The sequence below is a fragment of the Erpetoichthys calabaricus genome, chromosome 4, assembly GCF_900747795.2.
Source record: "Erpetoichthys calabaricus chromosome 4, fErpCal1.3, whole genome shotgun sequence".
Taxonomy (NCBI): Eukaryota; Metazoa; Chordata; class Cladistia; order Polypteriformes; family Polypteridae; genus Erpetoichthys; species Erpetoichthys calabaricus.
In genome coordinates this window covers 114,681,694-114,706,099 of record NC_041397.2, presented here as the reverse complement: position 1 = coordinate 114,706,099, position 24,406 = coordinate 114,681,694, and the positions used below count along the sequence as shown (strand labels likewise).

At 36.7% G+C, this 24,406-nt stretch overlaps 1 protein-coding gene across 1 annotated transcript; it reads right to left on the bottom strand.

Moving 5' to 3' along the window:
- Nucleotides 1–11,450: 11,450 nt before the first annotated feature.
- On the bottom strand, nucleotides 11,451–23,648 carry LOC114651367 (transmembrane protein 272-like). Its single transcript, XM_028801272.2, has 5 exons — nucleotides 23,509–23,648; nucleotides 18,877–18,957; nucleotides 15,467–15,526; nucleotides 15,244–15,326; nucleotides 11,451–11,925 (listed from the first exon to the last, which is right to left on the bottom strand). The coding sequence occupies exons 2-5, from the start codon at nucleotides 18,932–18,934 to the stop codon at nucleotides 11,563–11,565; spliced, it is 564 nt and encodes a 187-aa protein (XP_028657105.1). The 5' UTR covers nucleotides 18,935–18,957; nucleotides 23,509–23,648; the 3' UTR covers nucleotides 11,451–11,562.
- Between the last annotated feature and the right edge of the window lie 758 nt (nucleotides 23,649–24,406).

The window sequence follows — 24,406 nt, the reverse complement described above, 5'->3', positions numbered from 1 at the left end:
TTAGAAATAACATAGTATATCTCCCCAACACTAAGGATCCTCTTAAACCCCAGTACTCCATAATAAACAAATTAAAGTCTTTCACTAGGATAGATTTACCTGATTTACATAAAATAATTTCTCAAATGAAACCCTCCACCTGTGCCCTTGACCCAATACCAACTAATTTTTTCAAAGAAGTATCGGGCGTGCTTATTGATAATGTTCTTGACATAGTAAATTCGTCATTAGATACGGGGGTCTTCCCAGACTGTCTTAAGACTGCTGTAGTTAAACCCCTACTTAAGAAAAATAATCTTGACCCCTCTGCTCTTGAAAATTATAGACCCATCTCTAACCTGCCTTTCTTAAGTAAAATTCTGGAGAAGGCAGTCATTATACAGTTAAATGAGCACCTCAATAAACATGCTATTCTTGATAAATTTCAGTCAGGTTTTAGAACAAATCTACACTCGTTAAAGTAGTAAATAACTTGCGGGTAAATGCAGATAGAGGCCATTTATCTGTTCTCATCCTCTTAGATCTGAGTGCCGCATTTGACATCATTGATCATAATATTCTTAAGAATCGCCTTAGTCAATGGGTGGGCCTCTCTGGCAGTGTCTTAAATTGGTTTGAATCCTACCTGGCAGGGAGAAAATTCTTTGTTAGTTGTGGTAATTACAGCTCAAAGACACATGATATTCTATATGGTGTTCCACAAGGCTCTATCCTGGGTCCGCTGCTCTTCTCAATCTACATGCTTCCATTAGGTCAGATTATCTCAGGGCACAACGTGAGCTACCACAGCTATGCTGATGACACACAGCTGTATTTATCAATAGCACCTGATGACCCCAAATCTCTTGATTTGCTAACACAATGTCTAACCTGTATCTCAGAATGGATGAATAGTAACTTTCTCAAATTAAATAAAGAAAAAACCGAAATCTTAGTGATTGGCAATAATGGATACAATGAGGCTATTAGAAATAAACTGGATGCATTAGGATTAAAAGTCAAATCGGAGGTAAAAAGCTTAGGGGTAACCGTTGATTGCAATCTGAATTTTAAATCGCATATTAATCAGATCACTAGGACAGCATTTTTTCACCTAAGAAACATAGCAAAAGTTAGACCTCTTATATCATCGAAAGATGCAGAGAAATTAGTTCATGCGTTTGTTTTCAGTCGGCTAGATTACTGTAACGCACTCCTCTCAGGACTACCCAAAAAAGACATCAATCGTTTGCAATTAGTGCAGAATGCAGCTGCTAGAATCCTTACCAGGGAAAGAAAATCTGAACACATTTCTCCAGTTTTGATGTCACTACACTGGTTACCTGTGTCATTCAGAATTGACTTTAAAATTCTGCTTATGGTTTATAAAGCTTTAAATAATCTCGCCCCGGCTTATATATCGGAATGTCTGACACCTTATATTCCAAATCGTAACCTCAGATCCTCAACTGAGTGTCTCCTTCGAATTCCAAGAGCAAAACTTAAAAGAAGTGGTGAGGCGGCCTTCTGCTGTTATGCACCTAAAATCTGGAATAGCCTGCCAGTAGGAATTCGCCAGGCTAATACAGTGGAGCACTTTAAAAAACTACTGAAAACACATTATTTTAACATGGCCTTCTCATAACTTCACTGTAATTTAATCCTGATACTCTGTATATCCAATTCATTATAATAACTATTCATTCAAAATCTGTACTAACCCCTACTCTCTCTTCTGTTTCCTTTTCCGGTGTCCTGTTGGTGGTGGCGTGCGCCACCACCATCTACCCAAAGCACCATGATGTTCCAACAATGATGGATGGATTAAAAGCCAGAAGTCTTTATGACCATCAGCATCAAGTGACTCCGTGAAAAACCCGAACTACAAAGAGGACTATTTCATTTATGTTAGGTAGAATGCCCAAAGGGGACTGGGTGGTCTCGTGGCCTGGAACCCCTACAGATTTTATTTTTTTCTCCAGCCTTCTGGAGTTTTTTTTTTGTTTTTTCAGTCCACCCTGACCATCGGACCTTACTCCTTTTTATGTTAACTAATGTTGTCTTATTTTAATTTCTTATTTTGTCTTTTATTTTTCTTCTCTTCATTATGTAAAGCACTTTGAGCTACTTTTTGTATGAAAATGTGCTATATAAATAAATGTTGTTGTTGTTGTTGTTAATAATTGTTCTAATATCAACTTACCCATTCTCTGGGATTTAAAATGTTGATTTTGTTGTAATTTATATACCACACACCCTAATATTGCATGCTGTACTGTCTCTGATTGATTTAACGATCTACACACTCCAGACTGATGCTGCCCTGTGTTAAATTGTTTATAATTTAACCTAGTGTGCCCAGTCCTGAGGCGTGTTAATTTAATTTCTTCTCTTCTTGTTTTGCCCCCTTTTCGCAAGTATCCAACTCTGCTTTGTACTTTGTACATATGCCTTCCCTTACTATCAGCATCACCCACATTATGCCACATCTCATCGCTTTTCAGTCTCATCAGACTTTTACTTCTGATTTACTGAATGTTACTTCTAATTCAATAAAAGGATGTTTAGTGGCTTTTCTGCCAAATCATCAATTGTTTCATTTTCTTTGATCCCTTTACGTGCTGGGACCCATAAAAAACTAACATATAAACCCTATTCTGTAACCAATATAATGCTTGAATTACTTCCAGTAGCAAGTCTGGCCTTGATGCCAAATTACCAGTTTTAATACTCTGTAAGGCAGCTAAGGAATCAGAACAGATAATTACCCTGTTTGGGCAAAGGTCTTCAATCCATTGCAGACCTAAAATAATAGCTATCAATTCAGTTGTAAATACTGACAAATAATCTACTTGTAATTCTGGAACACTAAATGCTGATGCTGTACTTCCCATCATGCTATCTTTGGATGCATCATTAAACATCCTTAATATTCCATAATAATTCTGATTAATATATGTTTTCATAATCATCTTTTCAGACACACCTTGACTATTTGCTTTCAATAGATCATGTACACCGAAGTCTACTAAAGTCATTGGAAAAAGTCATGGCAGGGACAGGGGAAAGTAATGGCATCTGTTCCATCTGTTCTTGGACTTTATATTCAGGTGGAGGAGATGGCTCCAGTAGTGCATCATTGAGAGTTGTTGGAGTATCAGTTTGTGAGTATTGTATTCTTTGATTTTTTTCTGGTTTATTGAAATTGTGCCTCTGGTTTCTGGGTTTTGCCTTGAGTTGCTTTTTTAGGCATAACTATTTTTTGCTTTTTTCCTTTCTTTGCCATGTTTGTTCTTTAGTAAATTCTTTGAAGTTAACCACCTTACTGTTAACCCTGAGTGTTTCAGAATTCAGTGTAAAAATGGTTAAGCCTTAGTGCCTCTCAGGTTAAGCTGTTGTGATCTGATACTGCCTAGAGCCTCATGCATAACGCTGTGCGTAGAACTCACACTAAAACATGGCGTAAAGACAAAAGTGGAAATTTGCGAAGACATAAAAAAATTAAAATGCACAAAACCGTGCGTAAGCCAACTTCCACGTATTTCAGCTCCATAAATCCCGGTCAGCATGAAAAGTAACACATGTAAATGCACCTGCCGTCCCACCCAGACTTCTTCCAAAATTTTGCACCTTTTAATATGCAAATCAATATAAATATCACCTTTCCCGTTCAATGTTTGGTTAAAAGACAATGACAAAAGCACATGAAAGAAAAGAATTTCAGCAAATTAAAGTGGAGGCAAGGAAAAACACTCTATTTGTTGGCTTAAACAATGGTATAAACAATAAAAGGAAGTTGATCGAGTGATACACAGTGGCGAAGGCACTCAAAAGTTCAAGTCCAGAAAGTGCACAGTGCATGAAATAAAAAAAGAATTGGTCAGATTTCAAAGTCACTGTGGAAAGGGGACTCATAGCCCACCATCTTAGTGTCATATGGAAGTGTATTAGGGTACAGAGAAATGAAAAAAAATTGGAACACAATGAAGAAAAAAGGTTGAAATCTCACTTTAATTTAGAAATTTTCACTTTAATCTCATAGTTTATTTTTTCATTAAAGTAAAATGTTGTAAACTTCATCTTAAAATCAATGTTTAATTTACTAGAGTTTCTCAGATCCCATCATAACTAAAGTAGAATGTTAAATGCTTTGTATTCTATGTGTTCTATGTGTGTGAATCACTACATGCTTCTTAAACGAGCTTTCTCTTACGGCACTGATCTCCACTTTAGAATACTAAGATGTATACTTGAGATCATTTTCATGATGACATACATTAAAGCATGTATTAAACATGAGGACACTGTGGCTCAGTGGTAGCAATGAGCTGATGCCCCATTCGGAGATTTTTCCTGCCTCCCGCAAGATGCTTGCTGGGATGTGCGCCACCCTCAATGAAATAATTTATTGTAGTAGTACTGTCTTTGTCAAACGTACTAACGTCCAATTCCTGCCCTTCCTTTCCTTTTGCCATGTAACCAATCGCCACAATAAGCTCAAACCAACTGTAAGCTTAGAACGCCAATTCTTTAAAACTTTTAAGGAATATTGCAATATCTTTGAAGTACATGTTTAATTATCCATCCATCCATCCATCCATTTTCCAACCCGCTGAATCTGAACACAGGGTCACGGGGGTCTGCTGGAGCCAATCCCAGCCAACACAGGGCACAAGGCAGGGAACCAATCCTGGGCAGGGTGCCAACCCACCGCAGGACACACACAAACACACCCACACACCAAGCACACACTAGGGCCAATTTAGAATCACCAATCCACCTAACCTGCATGTGTTTGGACTGTGGGAGGAAACCGGAGCACCCGGAGGAAACCCACGCAGACACGGGGAGAACATGCAAACTCCACGCAGGGAGGACCCGGGAAGTGAACCCGGGTCCCCAGGTCTCCCAACTGCGAGGCAGCAGCGCTACCCACTGTACCACCGTGCCGCCTATGCAGTTTTTACTATCTGGAAAAAATTTGGGATTAAATTGCTCAGAGATCTTTATATAGACAACATCTTTGCATCCTATGAACAATTACATTCCAAATTTAACTTTCTAGCTACACATTTCTTTCACTGTCTTCAAATTAGGAACTTTGTTAAACAGATCCTGCCCGATTTTCCTCATCTTGCACCCTCGTCCATGCTGGAAAAAATATTGCTCAATTTCAAGGACTTACACAACCATCTCTACAATATATAAAATTATTTTACAGTCCCTACCTTTCAAAGATCCAAGAGGACAATAGGAAAAAGATCTCTTAATCAATATACCAGAAAGGGAGTGGAAAGTAGCAATGCAGAGAATTCACCCAAGCTCCATATGCGCAAAGCATAGAATTATTCAACTCAAAATTATATATCGAGCACCTCTGTCTCATCTAAAACTGTCCAAAATGTTTCCAGGGCAAGATCCAACCTGCGAACGCTGCAATCAAGTCCCAGCCTCACTGGGTCACATGTTCTGGGCCTGCACCAAATTAACATCATTTTGGATCAAATTTTTTAAGTGCCTTTCAGACAGCCTTGGTGTCACAATCCCTCCTAACCCATTAACAGCTGTGTTTGGTGTTCTTCCAGATGGGTTTAAAGTGGAGAAGGACAAACAAACTGTGATTGCATTCACTACACTTTTGGCACGCAGACTTATTTTGCTAAACTGGAAGAATCCTAACGCTCCTCTTTTAAGTCAGTGGGTAACCGATGTTTTATACTATTTGAAATTGGAAAAAATCAAATATTCAGTTAGAGGATCTGTACAGAATTTTTTTTAAAACCTGGCAGGATATAATCAATAAAATTTTAGAATAAGCTCTTAAAGCACCGAGGAAGTAATTATCTCTGCATTTCTTTTTCTCTCCATTCATCTCTACTGGCCTATTAAACTAACCAATTTAGGTATGTCTACAAGTCTTAAGTTTTACCCCGTTGGCCATGCTCTCTCTCTCAGGGGTGGGGGGTCAACTTGTTTTTCAATCCTATTTTTTGTAAAAATTGATCGATTTGTATGAATGATTAAAAAACAGTATACATTATTTAAATGAAGTTAAAACGTATCTGTATAATGTAATATGCATACTTTAATGCATTTCATCTTAAAAACGATATCAAGGGCTTCAAGAAGATAGCTCTTGGAAATCTAATTCATCTAAGCCAAGAAATCTAAGCCAGTTGTCATCATCTGTAAATACGCAATCTCTTCTATTGAATTGAATTGATTTCCTTTATTGTGTGGTACAAAGAGATTCAATATGCAAAATCTTCCATTAACTTAAAATAGCAATAGTAATAAAAATAATAATAAAAATAATAATATGATGAAAAACAATGAAACATATATAATATGAAAGCATGAGTACAATGTACATGTATATATAGTGCAGATGCAAATGGTTCATAAAGTGGCTCAAGTTGTGCAGTGTTAAAACTGTAGTGCAAGTTTACAATGAGGTAATTTTACTTATAATTACAAACATTTCTACTGGGGGCACTTGGTGGACTGATTGAGTGCATTTATAGCTATTGAGATGAAGCTGTTTCTGAACCTTGAGCTTTGTGCAAGAAAGGCTCTGAAGTATTTGCCGAATGGGAGAAGTTCAAATATACTTGTGCATATGGCTGAGGCAGCGTGTGCTATTAAATGTTCTCCAGGGTAGATGCTGTATCCCGATAATTCTCTGCGCTCTCGAGACAACCTGCCATAGAGCTTTCTGATCAGCTGCTGTACAGCTGTGTTTCCACACTCAGATACAGTGGGTTAAAATACTCTGAGTGGTGCACTGAGAGTAACCATTCTAAAGCAGCTATGATATTTAGATTAGTTTGGCCATTCCATGGACCATTATATTGTTACAGGTTGATTACAATCAGTAGTCTTAGATTTAAAAACAGTATGTGGTTAATTTCAGTGTATTTGATAAAGCCACATCAAGGATATGAATCAAAAAAGAATGAGAAACCACACAGGAACAGTAGCACTGGTTTGACGCTGGGTGATGCCAGTTTGCAAAACCGAGTGGAAAGTTGTGTACGCACAGGGTAAGGCTAGCGTGAGAATGTGCATGGTTTTATGCCAAGTTCAGTTTTTATTCATCTTGAAGTAAGCATGGAAAAGGATGTACGCAGCGTTTTTGTGTGTAGGCACCATTTATACATGAGGCCCCTGGTGAGGTCAGTTGCATAGAACTGCTGCGGGGTGCAGTGTCTACGTGGCAAAAAGGCAAAATGATTGCAAGCAAGTGGAAGGACAAGAAAGACATTAAAAAACTAAGCACTGTTCACAATGCAGCAACTGTCAAAATTTGTGTTAGGAGAAATGTGGTAGTCACAAAACCTTGCCCTGTGGCAGCATATGACAACACAAGGTCCAGGCAGATCGGGTGGTTCAGGCACTGACATTCTACCATCTCATGTGCAAGCAACAGAAAGCAAATTATAAGAAAAGCGTGCATAGAAACACACTTCTTCGGATGCAACTGCAATGTCACCTGTGCTTAGTGACAGTTTCAAAACATATCACCTGAAGGACGTATACACTGGTGGACACCAGACATACTTTTCTTACTGCATTTATGTTGACTTTTTGATATTTACATGTATATTGACGAGTAATATTATTTTTTCTTGTTGAAAATATTCAATGTTTTTGCTTCGTTTTTCTGATTGTAAACATAACACTAAGGAGGTTAAAGAACATTGTTTAATTTTGTCCTTTAAGCCAGAAGATTTATGGTCACATTCTCCCTTGAAGGGTATTTTTGCACTTGTAAAGCCATGGTACCATTTTGGGCCTGTGCAGGCCTGAAAGCCTACCTCGTAGGTTTGGGGTCTGGTGAGACCTATTCCTAGACAGACCAATGGAAGTCCTGGTTTAGCTCTTCAGGTATTTTTGAGAACTGCACCTTTGCTGCCATCTTGTGACACTGGGCACACAGTATGACTATTGGTGAAAAAATAATTATGTTTCAATAAATGTCCACACAATTGATTATCAATGTTTTGTATGTTCAGTGCAGAATATAAACCTTAATCCTAGAAAACTCCAACAGTGCTAGCACACCAAAATGAGTTCCAGATTTATTTCTGCACATAATTCTATAAATAGTAAATAAAAGCTCTTAGGTCTTGAATCCTTACTGAAATTAATTTTTAGAGACTGTGACTAACAGCTAAGAGACTGTGTTTAAAAAAATATACACAGTATTTATTAAAAAAAAAATACCCTAGCATTGGGATTGGACTCACCACATGCTAAAAAATGTATGGTCATATTTTTATTCACAAGAAGTCATTTCCCTTTTCATGAAAATAAGAAGAATTTTAAAGAAAAAAAATAAAAAAGCAAAGGCTATCTTTGTCACACCCACCACCACTGCTCTGGATTGCTGGTATTGACCACCACCTTTCAGAAACTACTTTACATTATGAATACAGCAGCTGAAACAGCCTATTAACCCTATTTAAAGAGGCAACAATGTAAGACATTCATAAACATAAAGAACAACAGACACTTATGAAAACTGAGGCTAAAAACAGTTTGCTCTCTGTTAAGCCGTAATGAATGTATTACCATGTCTCATGCTTGCTAGAAAATCCTAATTGAGTCAAAGAAATTTCAAAAGGAAAGCATGGTTCAGAAATTCTTATCTAACTTTTGCTTTAAAATCTGTGCGAGGGATACAATGGGCTATATTCACAGTGTCATCGGCAGGAATCAGAAGAGTCTTGAGTCACCACCACCCCTCCACCTCTCCCCAAAGCAAAACAGACTGCTTATTGTTAAGAATACAAAATAGATTGTATAAACACAGAGTGAAATGTTGAATGAAATAGGATTCACATCCTTTTCCAATTACATTACATATTTTCTCAAAAATGCTGCATATACATTTTTATCCTGAAAACTTGAATTAAGTTCCACTGCAGGTTACATGAGGGGACCAGTGAGCACAGTAGCTCAGTGGTTAGTGCTGCTTCATCAGTATGTTCAAATCCCATTCCACTGAAGTCTGCATGGGTTTTTTTCTCAGTGATGTCAGGTTCCTCACTTATACCAAAGACATACCAAAATAAAAGAACATCTTATATTTGTTTAGTCTGCAAAATAGCTACACTCAGAAATAAAAGTCTTCTTTCCTGGGCTTGTGACAGAGAGGAGTGGTCTAGCAGAAGAATGCCAGGATCCACAGATGGAGTCATGGCTAAGCATGGTGACTCCTGGGAAGCGTCTGCACCATGTAAAGACATGTGGTCTCAACTCCTGCAAGACAAAGGGTTGGGGTCCTAGTGTAAAGCCTATCAAGCAAATCTGGATATATTATGTCCTGCTAATGGAAACACATACTTAGAATGTGGGATGTCAGTTCACTGGAGGAGTATTAGCTGGAGCTCACGTGGAAGGGTGAAAATTATAGGAAGACGTAGTCAGCTTTTACTCTGTGCAAAGTATTAACTCTGGAACTAAGTCTTTCCTACATTGAATTTGTTTCTGGGAAGATGGTCTGAAAGGGTATGTGAATAATAATGTCTGGAGTTTGTATTGGTGGATTACAGGGTCACCTCAATCAGGCTTTGAGTTTCTGAGACTTACTATTACTTGCATTTATGCTCATAACAGCTAAGCAACATATTTTGCCCTGTTAGAGACAGGATTTCATGCTCCAAATGTGACTGTACTCTGACTCTGTACTCCTACTGAAAGCTTTTATCTTTCTGGTGGGTTAGGACAAGAAATCTGATGACGTGACTGGGATTTCTTTGCTAGTCATAAACTTTTCATAACAAATACCATATTCAAAAGTGTTTTTTTATAAGTGTACCTGGCACAACAGTACCTTGAGCCATCAGTCAGTGATAGACTTTGCGTGTTCTGAAGCCACATGTTCTGGACATTATGGCAAAGACAGGCACTAAAATATCAAATGGTTGTAAGATGGATTAAACAATGCTCAGAAATTAGAATATGCAAAGAAGTAATTGGGCTCAACCCATTTCTCCAAATTTCTGTTTGATGTGGGCAGGCAGGGGGCACTCATGGCTGTCCTCTGTTCATGCATTGTAACTGTTGTCACTGTATCTCATCAATAGCCGTTATACCCGTCTAAGACAAGTTAAAAGCTAAGTGATCGACATAGGCCTCAGTGTTAAAAGTTTGCAGCTAACCATGTAATGCATTTGTCTCTGTTTTATGCCATTTGGTATGGGGTTCATAAAAGCAGTGTTAATATTTGTGTTTATTGGAATGAAAAATGCAGTGCACTTTATTATTACAATATTTATGATGTGCTATCTTTTGGAGTGACAGAGACCTAGCAACTGGAAGGAAACACAGATGCTTTTATTTAGGTAGATTAAAGGGATACTGGGGCAGAACTTTTTAGGGCCATACTGTATGTCGTTCTTGACATCCATCTCTTTTAGTCATCTTTTTTGACACACAACAGGGATAGTGACCTTAACCTCAGGGATAAAGGGTCAAATAAAACAAAATATAAATAAAAACAAAAAACAAGAGAGCAATCAGTAGTATTCAACTTTATTCACAAACAAAATACTCAATACTTTTTTTAAAGTATATAAGGCATATTACATGTCAAAAGCTTCAAGTAGAGCAAAGATGTAGGAAAACACATTTTATATCACCAACAGTGTAACTGACATTAAGCAATTTGAATAACTTAGTGGCAGATTACAATTTTATTGTGCTGCAAGCTAAAAATAATTTAGTGTAATATTTTCTTGAACAGTAATAAAGTACAGCAGATATAGTGAAATGCGGAGAGACCTTGAATTACAAAGGGACAGTTGTATGATAGAGCAGTATTAGAAAGATGGACCTAAGCTAGATGACATGATGCAAATTTATAGATGCTATTAAGAAATGTGATGGTAAATGTGTTTTTGGAGTTCTCCTTTCTCCATTTTAACAAAACAGTTTGGAACAGTGCTTTAAATCCATTCATACCTGAGGATTTTTTTAGCCATTTCAGCACAATAAAATAATATCATCCATGTTAAAATGACAAACATTCATTTCTAAATGACAAAACAATATGTGCCACTCTTTAGGGAAACATGATCTATTGTAATGAATTTAGCTAGATCTTTCTATCCTATCAAAGTAAAACTGTAAATTACTCAGCACTAATTCTTCAAGATGCTTTATATATGAATATCTAAAAAAGCACATAGTTGCCTGTCAGAAACTTTATATAGATTACTTGGAACAAACAGCTCAATTGATTTTATAAATAAATTTTCTTCAAAATGCAACAGTACTTCATAAGTTTAATATTATAAAATACCAGCAATTTAGAAAAGTATATACATAAAAAGCCAAATGGAATAAATATTACACAAGGGATTTTTAATAACTGGCATTATGTTTAAACAAAACAGAAAACACAGTTACTGAATTGTTTGACACAAGATTGTACTCCGATTGAGATGTATAACAGATATGCCTTTTATACTACTGTACACTGTGTAATACTGGACAATAACAAACGAAGGGCTGATGATATTTCTTTTGTAAGTTTAGCCATATTCCAAACATTGGCCCAAGAAGCAGGGGTGATGATCAGTCATATTCAGCAGTGCTCCTTGTTTTAGAGCAACAGAAAAGACAACAAGTGCATATGAGAAGAAGGAAAAGTACAGTATGGCTGATGATGAGGACACAGACAGCAAAAATGTACAGAGTTTTATCACAATAATTATGTGGCTGATGAAATGGTGGAATAAAGTTGGGGAGAAGGACAGAGAACACCCAGTAGTTACCTAGTATGAACCAGATAAATAAGAATACGCTAAGAGTGACATGAATGTAGTATTTGTGTGCATTCTGTCGCCATGGATATTCATCATCATCATCATCAGCTATGATTACTGATTTGGAAAGTAGTGACCTCATTCTCGTTGAGTCATAAAGAAGAACAGTCACCTGTAAACAGAATTGTTGATAAAGTGATTTTTTTCTGACTATTTTACTTGTAGATTATTATTTCAAATGTTTTATTATAGGTCACCAAGGGATTAGAAAAAGACTGCTAGGTAGCTAGAAGCAAACACTGCAATCACAAGAAGCAGGTCTTCTTATAATTCCTAATTAAAGTTCACAGTAGGGGAATACAACATCAATGCTAAATGGTCTTGATGCTAGCATAAACAATCCTCTGTTGGTTTCATTATTTAAACTCAGCCTGGGCATTAGTTTTAACACTGCATGCATTTATTGCAGCTGATGATACTATACGAGACAAGGGACCAGGGACTAGGGACAAGGGAACAGTTGAAAAACAGTTTCTGCTTCACTTCACAGCAAGAAGTGACAATTTCCACATTTCGAATTGGGTTGTTTCGGCAAGAACTAATTTGCCAACAAATTAGTCTTATTTTAAACTTGTAGCTTATAATATTATTATTACATGTATATGTTACACATTATTTGCTGTTTTCTTAAATACTCTTCCAATGTATAGACAAGCACGATAGAATGATGCAGCTTGCTTATATCTCCTCCATTTCTCCCTCTTTAGCTCAGTTAGCTATCAGTCTGTCTGCAGTTGTCCAGTTTCATTTTCAAAAGTATCATTTGTGTAGCAAGTCAATAATTGTTCCCCAACCATACTGCTGAGCTTGAAGATGCAGCTTTGATTTATAATCATAAGTGATTCCTACAGATGTTGTGATCAAAGAGTTTGTGGACTGATTCAAAGTGTTTATATTTACCATCATAATGAGTGGGAACATATTGCAGTTGATCTGATTTAGAGCAGTTTTGACAATCTTAATGTATTGCCTTAATTTTTTTTTCCTTTTATAAAAAAAGGGTAATTTTACTGAGTTTTTAGGGATTTGCACTTGAATTAGGTGTCCCTACAATACAGGCTGCCATTCAAGATAAAAATACCATATACAGGTATTCATGAAATTGATTAGACTGATATTAAAAATAACTTTATTGCAAAAATGATTGCATGGTATTACATGTTGGCCATTCCACCGCTGAAAAATATCATCTACTAGCTAACATAGCTGAAATACCCGACGTTTCCCAGGAGGAAAATAAAGTGTTTTTTTTTTTTTTAATTGTTTGAGAAAAATATAATTAAAAAAAACATAACTTTAAAAATAAAAATAAATTGACAAACAATGAAGACTCACTAATATGCTTGTCTTGCAGTCTTGTGTGTATGTTATCATCCAGTTGACGCTCTGAACAGGCCAATTCTATTTAATTTCAAAAGCAACAGGGGCGCCATTTTGCTCAAATATAAAGAATGCTGGCAATCACCTCCAGTTTGCCGTCTGGTGGTCGTTCCAAGTGTCAACTGGATGATAACATACATACAAGGCTGCAAGATTAAGCCCCCACCATACCCAGAAGGGAGTGGGTTAAGACTGATTTCACCCTACAGTATTTTCAGTCGACCAATGAGAAACATGTGTTCCAAGTTTCATGAAAATCACTCCAGCCATTCAGAAGTGATGCTGGTACATACATACAGTACATACACACACACATACATTGATTTACATATATATAGATAAGGTGAGCTGGTAGATCAGTTCTTGGCCTTTGGATTTGTCAGCCAGACTCCTTAACTTGATGAGTGCCCTTTTATATGTTATAACTCTAGAAGTTTAGAAAAACATTTGATTAAACACAAGATAGTAACTAACCAAAATCAAGATGATTTTTGTATACCAAAAGGCAGTGTATTTCACTACGTTACAGACGTTATGTCAGATGTACAAGCAAAGACCAAACAATAAGAAATTAAGCAATACGATTTCATTTTAGTTTTTTAAAACGTGTCTCTGTAGAAAACTTGATGTTGCATGTCTATATATCAAAAGAGAGACTAGAGTGAACAATTTAAAAAACAAGAGGCCAAAGAACATTTTCAAAGAAAAAAGTCATCTAAAATCTTTTCCCTGTCTTATATACAAAGTTTAGTGTTTTTTTTTGTAATTAAATCCAAAAATGTGGATGCATCTCAACACACCAAAGAATAAGTTTTTATGGAGTAGTGATGTCACATATAGTGGCATTTCTGAATTACTGTAAGAGCCAGTGAATCATAGCCCCCAAATGTTATACAAATTAAGTCATACACTTCCCTCAGTAAGTCCCTTATTCTCTGAATTAAAATGTGGAGTATATTTTTCTTTAATCACATGTTTGCTGTTTCAGTTTCAGTTTTTCCCATTCAAGGCCATGCAGTGCAAACCAGTAAAGAGGTGCAAAAAGTACACTACTATTTGCTCCCTTAAAAGTGGCAACAGTAATATGAAAAAAGGAAAAGCAGATAAATATCAGGAATGCATTTAACACAAAACAATAAGCCGATCAGCATGGGGCTAGGCAGATGATGATGGCAAATTTGAAAAGGCCACCAAGGAAGCTAAAGGAGTGTGTGCTCCATTCACTGCCAACCTGAGGCAAAAAACTGCAGAGTCCTGGTGTTGAAAGTACAGTTATGTAGAAAATTATGTTATGGAGAAAATGTAGAAAAATGGCTTTATGCTGTTCAACAAAACTAGTGACCCAGTGGACAGCATTGCTACTAGATATCCCCAGAGTCTTGTGTTCAAGTGTGCAATGTGTGTAGTCTGCATGTTCTCTTCAAGTTATTGTGGCTTTTTCTTTTTCACTTCAAAACCATTCCATTCTAAAATTGAATTCTAAAGTGTTACACTTTCAGTTCAGGCAGTTTATTGTCAATATAGTTTCCTGGGCAGCGGGTAGTTTTAAGACTCTCAGTTTACCTAATGTTTAAATTTACACTGATCAGCCACAACATTAAAACCACATGCCTAATATTGTGCAGGCTCCCCTTGTGCTGCCAAAACTGCTTTGACCTGTCAAGACTTGGACTCCACAAGACCTCTGAAGATGTCCTGTCACTGATTATATCTAACCAAGTCCTAACCTTAACCATTCTGGCAGCATAGGCCTATTCAACGAAAGAACGCTTGTGGGAATGAAAAATAAAATTTGAATTAGTTTATTTTATAAGGATTGTTTATAGTCCCAAAATGTCAGCAAATTTTCATGAAACATTTCATTGTTTAAACAGTAGCTTTGGATTTTGTAGCTTTAGATATTTTTGGGTCATCCTTAAGAAATTAAATCTATAAAAAGGTTTTCAATGTTTGTTGCTGTGTATGTCTATGTTTTTTTATACAATTTTAAGCAAGGCATTGAAGCTATAATGAATTTGAGGAATATGTGATTTAAATACAAATAATGTACCTTTAATGTTCCAATAATGCCTCCCACTAACAAATACAAAGGAATCAGAGGCTGGACTGGGCAGTCTTCCAAATATTTCATTCCTTAAAAGAAATAAAATATTAAAATACATAATCAACCAAATTTGCCAGTATTAATAACCATGCAGAAGCATTATTTTGTAAACAATTCACTTCTGGTTATAATACTGTAGTGTAAATTATGTAAATGCTAGTCATCTTACCTACAAAGGCCATGGTAAGAGGAAGGGCAAGAATGGCCAGAAGTCCAAAAATAAGACCTGCTAAATAGTGTAAAGAAAAAATTATTTAAATTATCTTTGAAAACAGATTGCAGACAAAAACATAGCTAAAAACATAGCTGTGTGGCATAAATGTTATCAAAATGTGGTTTAATAAGGAATGCAGATTAATATTCAACTAAACCATCTGAGTTACTTTTCCTGCTTTTAAAAACAAAGTAAAATCAACTGAGTACATCCTTTGCAATTAATGTTTTCATCAGAGGTTAATTTCTCTTATTTTCATGAACAAAGAACATTATCCTAGTATGCAGATTCAGACCTGCAGCACTCTGCAGTCTATGCAACTATTATGTGTCAAATAAACAATAGAAATGAATAAAACATGAAATGCTTTGATCAAAATGACGCTTATGTTTTAATAATTCATTCAGTGATTCTTTCATTATCTATCTTGTTAAATGTAGTCCAAGATCACTGATGCCAAAGACTATCCAAAAAATAATTTTAATAAGCAAAAAAAAAAAAAAGTATTTTCTATAGTGCTTGAGCATTCTGAAGTATGCTTTACATTTTATACCAGTACTGTACTATGAATACTGTTGTTGACACACTGAGAGGCTCTCATTCAAATATGCAAGTTCTGTAATTCTTAACCTTAATACCACTAGATGGAGACATTGAACCATATTACTTTACAGCCACCAAACTAGTTTTGTTTATTTATTTACTCTGCTTATGATTATAATGGCAACAATAAAGCTTCATGGAAATGGGAAAAACTATGAGTTATTATGAATGCATTCAGTTTTTGAAAGTCTTGTTCCTAATTAGCAAAACAAAAAGACTTGTTCAAAATGTGATGATGAAATTTGAACTTAACTAAACAAAAACATTTTGTAGCATTTTCTTATATTACAGTTTCATTATTTTCTTGTGTTCTTAATACACAACATTTTTTAAGGAATTAGTTCCGTGACAAACCCTACCTCTATCCACATTTCAAATACTACAACTTCACTTATCATGAAATGGCATACTGTAACCTTTTACTTGATATCATGATAAAATCATGGCATGTATTGTGTAAAGGTATTGTAAAGTTATGTTGTCACAAGTATTAAATTAGAGAAGTAAATGTTCATTATATTAGAATGAGAATAGGAATATACCTACATTTAGATCTGCAATGTTAATTTCTGGGTGTCACGGTGGCGCAGTGGGTAGCGCTGCTGCCTCGCAGGTGAGAGACCTGGGGACCTGGGTTCACTTCCCGGGTCCTTCCTGCGTGGAGTTTGCATGTTCTCCCCGTGTCTGCGTGGGTTTCCTCCGGGCGCTCCGGTTTCCTCCCACAGTCCAAAGACATGCAGGTTAGGTGGATTGGTGATTCTAAATTGGCCCTAGTGTGTGCTTGGGGTGTGGGTGTGTTTGTGTGTGTCCTGCGGTGGGTTGGCACCCTGCCCAGGATTGGTTCCTGCCTTGTGCCCTGTGTTGGCTGGGATTGGCTCCAGCAGACCCCCGTGACCCTGTGTTGGGATTCAGCGGGTTGGAAAATGGATGGATGGATGGATGTTAATTTCTCTGTTACGCTGTAATGTGTTAGAAAGTAGTGTTTATAAAGTTAGGCATTCAAGATCTGGAAGGATTTGTGAGAGGAAGTAAGATTGTTATTGTTTTTTTTGACCTGACCATGTGCTAGCAGCTGCAGAGAATACAGCTTGTATTAACAACAGAAATCTGTCTCCATCCAGTTCTTTTTGTCCCCAAAAAGGATTCCATCCATCTTAGAAGAGAAAGCATTGTTACTGTATTACAGTTTAGTGCAGTGATGTGGAAATAACAATAGCAATGTACTTAACAGATTCTTACAGATCTTACAATTATATATTTAGCAGTTGACATTTTGCGCTGAGGGGATGAATCCACGGCTCAAGAATATACTTCTTGCTCCTTTACAAGGAAACTACATTGCAAATGCTGAGAGAGGACACATAAAAACCCATACATTAATTTGAGACATATTCCTTTAGAAATGTGTTTGAGCAAAAAGATCTTGTTTATTGTGAATGGAAGATGTGTTAGTGCCTGACTTTCAGTCTGACAATCTGATAGGATGTGTGGTTTCTTCTGCATTTAGTAGAGATGTTGGAGTTTTGTTGGGGGGCAGATGACTATGACATAGACAAGACACCTCAGTCTGCATTTTGGGATGCTTGGAAATTTTTAATAGCAGTAAAAGGTTAAAGAGTAGAGATGGGGCATCAGTTTTGAAGAGAACGCTCTACCAAAATGACTAAGAAAATATTTCACATATGTCTTAACACCAGAATTGTCCAAGAGGTTATCTAGAAACTTAACACTCTCTCTCTTCCAGCACCCAGTGAAGCACATGCAAGTTAAGAGTAAAAGTAAGTGACACAAAAGTGTGGCACAAGGAATTTCAAGCAGCAGGTATGAAGGAGTCTTACTTTGGTTTTCTGATCAAACTATTTTGTTAGAATCTAGGTTAGCTAATCAGGGCATGAATTCCATATAGCTGCAAAGATGACCAGTCCTAGCCCTGGAGGGCTGCTGTGGTGACAGGTTTTCTCTCCAACCAATTTGTAAATAACAGACACTTCCTTAACATTAATGTAATATGACATTTAATAATTCTACATTTGTTCCCATTGCCATTGTGCTGAGTTTGAAATTCCTACCACAGTATGTTTTGTGGACTGGAGAGGATTAGCTCTTTTTGCATTTTTTATTTCTTAATATTTTACTAAAAGAGCTATTTTATAGAGAACACAATTAATGATGGTGCCAGGATAGCTGGTCATCTAACTCAGCTTTACTACTAATTTTCTTTTGGTTACAAATGAAATAACAATAAAACATTTAAAAATTTTTAACCAATCAATTCTACCAAATTATATAAACAGGAAGAAAATGAAAAGTTTCCAGTGTAATAAAATCCAAGACAACAATAATCTTTCTGAATTTCAAAAGAGAAATAAACATCATATTAATTTATGAGAGATCTGGGATGAACCTCCTGATTAAACAAGAAGTTCAATTAACAACAAGAACTAGCATGAAATTAAGAAACAAAAGTCAAGTACTGTGGCCTTAAAGGTCCAGAACTGGCTGATTCTGAATGTCACCCAAGTGGAACAAACAAGTGTTTATGGTTTATGTGCATTGCTAGTGTTACTCATGTTATGTTACCTCTTTCGGGCATGTCTTGTCTGTATGTCTTAAAAAGAAAGCAAGAAAAGAAATGAAGAAATGCAAAGGATTAGGGTTGGGGTTATCCACTTTACCTGTAGATAGCAATGTGATAGAGTAAAGCTCTTACCTTTCCATTTAAAGGTAGAAAGATTCTAATAATTTATTAAATAAATGCTTACCATTGCTGGCAATCTTAGAAATGCACCTGTGGCATGCTTTTTCGAGTCCAGCTGCCATATTTCACTTGCATAAAGTGGTGGCTGTATGCAAAAATAAAAAAACAATATATAGAACAAGTTGCTGACAAATATGTAACAAATTTGGACATTAACCCATGCACTCTACTGCATTTTCATGTACAATATATAAACAATTCAAACATTGATAATCTAGCTATAGCATCTCATTTTTCACCAAAGATAGTAAAATCTTAAAAACCTTTCTTTAATTGGTTGACACAATGTAGAAACATTCAGTACACTAGACAAATAATAGAAATAAACTAAAATATTTAAAGGTGTTGAGTTTTTTGAGATTCTACAAGAAACCTCTTTTTGTAATTATGATGTAGATGAATATTTAATATATTGAAAATTGTAAGTTGCGATTTAGAAATTATTTAGTGACTTAAAGAAACATCTTTTTTTAAGCAAATCATTGTGAACTCCCCAAATTTTTAGGAACTGTGGCGGATGGCCGGGGCCCTTGCCCAGCCGGGACACCCCTGTGATGGAAGGACCAGAGGAGAGGGCATTTTCAGGGCAATCCCTCCCCCAGAACACAAGAGGGAACCCCCCCCCAAAGCAATCAATTGTACCAAATTGTACCCCTACCCCCCCCACCCCCACCCCGGCTCAGAGCAGAATCACAGGTTTGAAGCTTAGAAGCCCATGGCCCACGGACAGTATCTGAGCCTTGAGTTGCAGCACTTCCGCCACACTCAAATGTGCTGCCGGAAGAAGATATGTGAACACCTGGAGCACTTCCGGGTGCCCTATAAAAGTTGGCACCTCACTCCATTCGATTCGGAGGAGGTGGACAAAGCTTGCCAGAGAGGGAGTGGTGGTGGAAGGACTGAAAGGGAGAAGAGTCAAGAAGAAAGGACAGGACTGAGACGTGTACTGTAGTGCATTGTGCTGTGCTCTGGGAAGCGAGAAAGCGGCTCCCCTCTGTAAATAAAAAATGTGTGTGCTGGACAGTAATTGCGTCTGCCTGTCTGTGTCAGGTAGGGTGGCTGGTACAATTACTAATTACTAATACAATTACCAATAAGAACCTTTTTGTTCAATGCTGCTTTGAGAGTGTAGTTTGTGGTCAGGAGGTTGAGAGCATCCATCTATCTACTTGTAACCAATTTTGCAAGGGTGCTTTGTTATAACTCTGTGGAGAACATTCCATAAGCCACCCCCCAGGTAGGCCATAAATTGGTCAGCTAGTCTGAGATAAAAGGGAAATGTACTGGATTAAATGGTATGCTATCCAGCCATGAGTCTTGACAAAACAAGAAGCAGGGACTGAAGGACTGAGGTGTCGTTGAAACAGGAGGGCTACTCTGTACCACGACTCTCAATTGGTCCATGACATGTGACAGGAACTGGTATAAGTTCAGTCTCTAAGCCCTTCTCTCTCTCTCTCTCTCTCTATTTCTACTTTTTCAGGCAAGGTGTAGACAGGCAGGCTGCTTGGCCCTGTGAAAACTGTTGTCTAGCTAAGAGGAAGAACTGAGTGTAACTACTAATTTATGTGCCACCCAAAACTGTACATCTAGCAATATTAGGTTGTATTATTTTCAATCAACAGTCACATTTGTACTGTTTATTATTTTAAGCATATTATCTATAATACATAATTAAAGGTGTAACTTCTCCAGCCTGCACTTTTATTCTGTGTAATTGCCTGGGGGTTACAGATGCTAACTACAGTACCTGACAGGGTAGTAAGACTAGGGGACATGAAACATTTTGTTAAGGTCTACATAATGAAAAGTTATGAAGGGGAAAATAGGGTCTTCCTAGGATCCACACATTACAAAACACTGGTGTGTAATCGAGACAATCCAGACAGGAGCATTGTTGCTGCATGTGGATAGTAAAAGCTTTGCTAAAGAACATTATGATGTAATGAACACAAAAGCTGCCTTCTAAAATATTCATGAAATAGATTGTGCTTGCATATCAGATGATTCCTCAAAGTACACATAATAAACCAGTCTTCCCCTTCTCCACCCACCTCCCCTTTAAATTTACTATATCATTCTTTCAAAAAAACATTACATAAGGAATGGTGTACTTCCTTAATTGAATTGATGTGGTGGCCCATCTAAGTATCCAATAAAGTAGCACCAAGCACTTTTTTTCTTTACCTTCTGTTTACTTTTCTCTCTTTTTTGTTGTACCCCAAAGCAAATGACAAAAAGGAGAGGAAAAGTGTCAAAACCCTGGCCACAACGACAAAATACAAAAATTTTTCGTTGAATGGAAAAAGTAGCTGCAGTTCCAGTAAATAAACCCCAAGGGCTGCTATGATGCTGATTACAGGACCTGCAGGTGTTAATACAATTAGAGGTCTCAGCCTTCCTTCATGAAAAAAGCAAAAACACTTAGAAATGCTTGAATTTTAGCATAGGATTCCTGGAATTGGACCTATTATTTTAAAACCTTGCAGGGTTTAACTTAATAAAAGCAAGAAAAATCCAACTGCTCTTTCAAGACAAAAAAAATACTTTTGTTATTGTCAGTTCTACACCATTATGGAGTAAGTTCAGAACAAAAACATTTCATTTGTGCATGCTTTGACACCATGATGATGTGATTAATGATGTAATCAGTCAGTTGTGAGTTGCAATCATTCAGTGTCATGAATGTCAGTGAGGAACTTACACAATTAATCACTTTTTATTATAGCACCATACATAGCCTATATCCTCTATATCAGCATCCTGACTGAACTGAACATGGACAATTTAGTCTTGGACTGGGTGTCTTCCTCAAACACATCCATACTTACTTATATAGAGTAAGTAATTGACAATCATTAAATAGTCTAACCTACCTATCTTTGGGATGTGGGAATAAAATGTATTACTGATCGGAAACTTGACATAGTCAATGCAAGCTAATGTTGTTGCAAGCAAAAATTGAAGCAAGTTAAAATAATATGAATATTTACCTGAGGCTAGTCTACATGCGTCATGAAATTAGCTACTCTTTACATTCATTCCAAAATAAAATATATTTAGTTAGTGTTTCCAAACTTCAGCGTTGGTCAGACACTCACTCTACAACATGCCTTAACCGTAGCATATAATTTAACTGTTTTCATGAAGATGGAGTGTACATAAAATTTTATGATGCTCCAATTTGACATGTGCAATGTTACAATGTTGAATTATAATTAAAAGGATCCTGGGTTAAGTGAACCTTGGTGTGTATCTGAGAATGTTTACAATGAAAAGTTGGCTGAGTTAATATTTTTGCTAATTGTGATGTGTAGTCCCTTAGTAAAACAGCTCATAAGCAATTAGATTTAAGAGATAAAAAAACCCTTTGACATCCAATCAGTTGAAAATGCTATAAGGATCATGTGTTATAAAATGCCTAACATGCGTTACGATTTGTTTCCAAGAGATAAAGTAAGCAAAACCCAAACCAAATTTCTATATGTATTTTAAATGCAGATAAAGGGAAAAAGAAAAAAAGAACAAATGTCAAAGTATGTAATACCACTTTCACTCTAAATTATAAAAAAAAGTGAAGGCAATTATTATGGAATGAAGTATAGTGCATAAAATAAAAACTTTTATAAAAAGTAAAGCACAATGCAATCAACGCATGGAAAAATAGAATGTTTCCACAAACTAGTTATAAAAAGAAATTTAATATCCCACGTGTAATACAATAAAATACAATGAAAATATATTTTGTACACATGCCAATGGACCATACACAAAAATTGTAATTACTGTACAAAAGCAAACAGAAAAATTACATTAAAATATATACATAATAACAGTATGAAGCAAATGATAAAAACAATAATAAAAGAAATAAAAAACAGTATGAGCCAACTGAAAAAAGAATTATCAGTCCTAGTTATTTACAATACAGTAATTATCAAAAGAATATATATCATGAAACCTAGAAAGGCATGACATAAGAAGAAGTGTCACTGGGTTCAGAATCTATTGATATGATGCAAGGTGTAGATATGGCCAACATATTTTGAGCAAGAACCTCTTCTTCTATGTATTTAGTTAAGTTTGTGGGTTGGGTATTGTGGATCTATGACTCCCACCCTTCTTTAATGATATCTAGCAATCCATAAGGTTGCCTTTCTTATAACAAAATGGTAGAATCTTATGGAGGCTTATGATGCCTCCCAGTAGGCAAATTAAACCCAAGGATTGCAGTTGGTCCTAGTCCCATCCATCCACTCAGATGACCTTGCTCAGCATTTGCTCTAAGGTCTGATTAAATACAGTAGTTCTACCAGCTCATCACTATGGGGGAATGTAAACAAAAGTTTTAAGTCATTTTATTTTCAGTAATTTGGCCATTTCCCCAAATGTGGCCATTTCCCCAAATGTATCCAAAGAAAATTGTTTTTTTGGTCTGTAAGTACTTCTTTGGGAATATCCACCTGCGCAAACACCAATATGAGTTAATGAGCAATGGTTTTGCTATTAACCACTTGCAGAGGGTATGGCTTCGGGATAACGAGTGGTGTAATCAACGAAAACCAAACTATACTATATGTAATTTGAGGTATGACAGGTGAGTTTCTTGCCATGAATACAGGAAAGATTGTCCCACCTGTTATCATAATGTTTTGGGTTGTTAAACTGGTGTGCAGCAATGGTAGTGTCCAGGAGACCCAATGCTCTTTTACACACACTGCACCTGTGAATGGAAGAGAAACAGGGTTAGACACTGTCACCAAACAGTACTGCACTACATTGTTTTTTTTCTGTTCTGGGGCATTGCAGTAGAATGCAACTAACCTCTCCACATTTATGGCAGTGCAGGAGAGGTGAGAGTGGTCTTTCTATATTGCACCAGTTCTGGCTTCCCTCTGCAGGGTCTCTAATTGGGGCAACTGTAGGGAACAAGGTTTTCTTTTGTCAGTACCCTTCTCTTCCTGAATCGCCATGCAATATCTCTCAGTTAGTTCCATGAGGCCTGCCATGTCTTTCCATGATAAAACGAAGGTGCTTATAGTGGGTCCATCAGCTAAAGCCCAAATTGGTCTTGGACTTCTCGGCTCTTTCTCTGTCTTTTCCAAACCTCAAGTCCGCAATCATGGTGTTACCTTTGATAGTAACCTCTCTTTTGAGAAACAAGTAAATTCTGTAGTCAAGAGTTGCTTTTTCCAACTTCGTCTATTAGGTAAGATAAAGCCTTTTTTTATCTTCTAGGGATCTTGAGATAGCTACTCATGCGTTTATTTTTTCTCGCCTCGATTACTGCAACTCGCTGTATTCTGGGATTAATAAAACACTGATACACATGTTACAGTTGGTCCAAAATGCTGCCGCTCGCTTTCTGGTTGGGGCAAGAAAGTATGACTCTGTTTCTCCAGTATTAGCTTCTTTACACTGGCTGCCTGTCAGTTTTCGAATTGATTTTAAAATCTTGCTGCTAGTTTTTAAATCTTTACATGGGCTTGCTCCTGCCTGTTTATCTGAACTGTGTGTTTTACATCAGCCATCTA

Bases quoted from the DNA above. Each gene is read 5' to 3' on its own strand.
- LOC114651367 (XM_028801272.2), bottom strand. From the start codon at position 18,934: ATGGCAGCTGGACTCGAAAAAGCATGCCACAGGTGCATTTCTAAGATT. The intron at 15,527-18,876 runs GTAAGCATTTAT...TACACTATTTAG, and splicing joins TTCTAAGATTGCCAGCAATG to CAGGTCTTATTTTTGGACTT. The intron at 15,327-15,466 runs GTAAGATGACTA...ATTTCTTTTAAG, and splicing joins TCTTACCATGGCCTTTGTAG to GAATGAAATATTTGGAAGAC.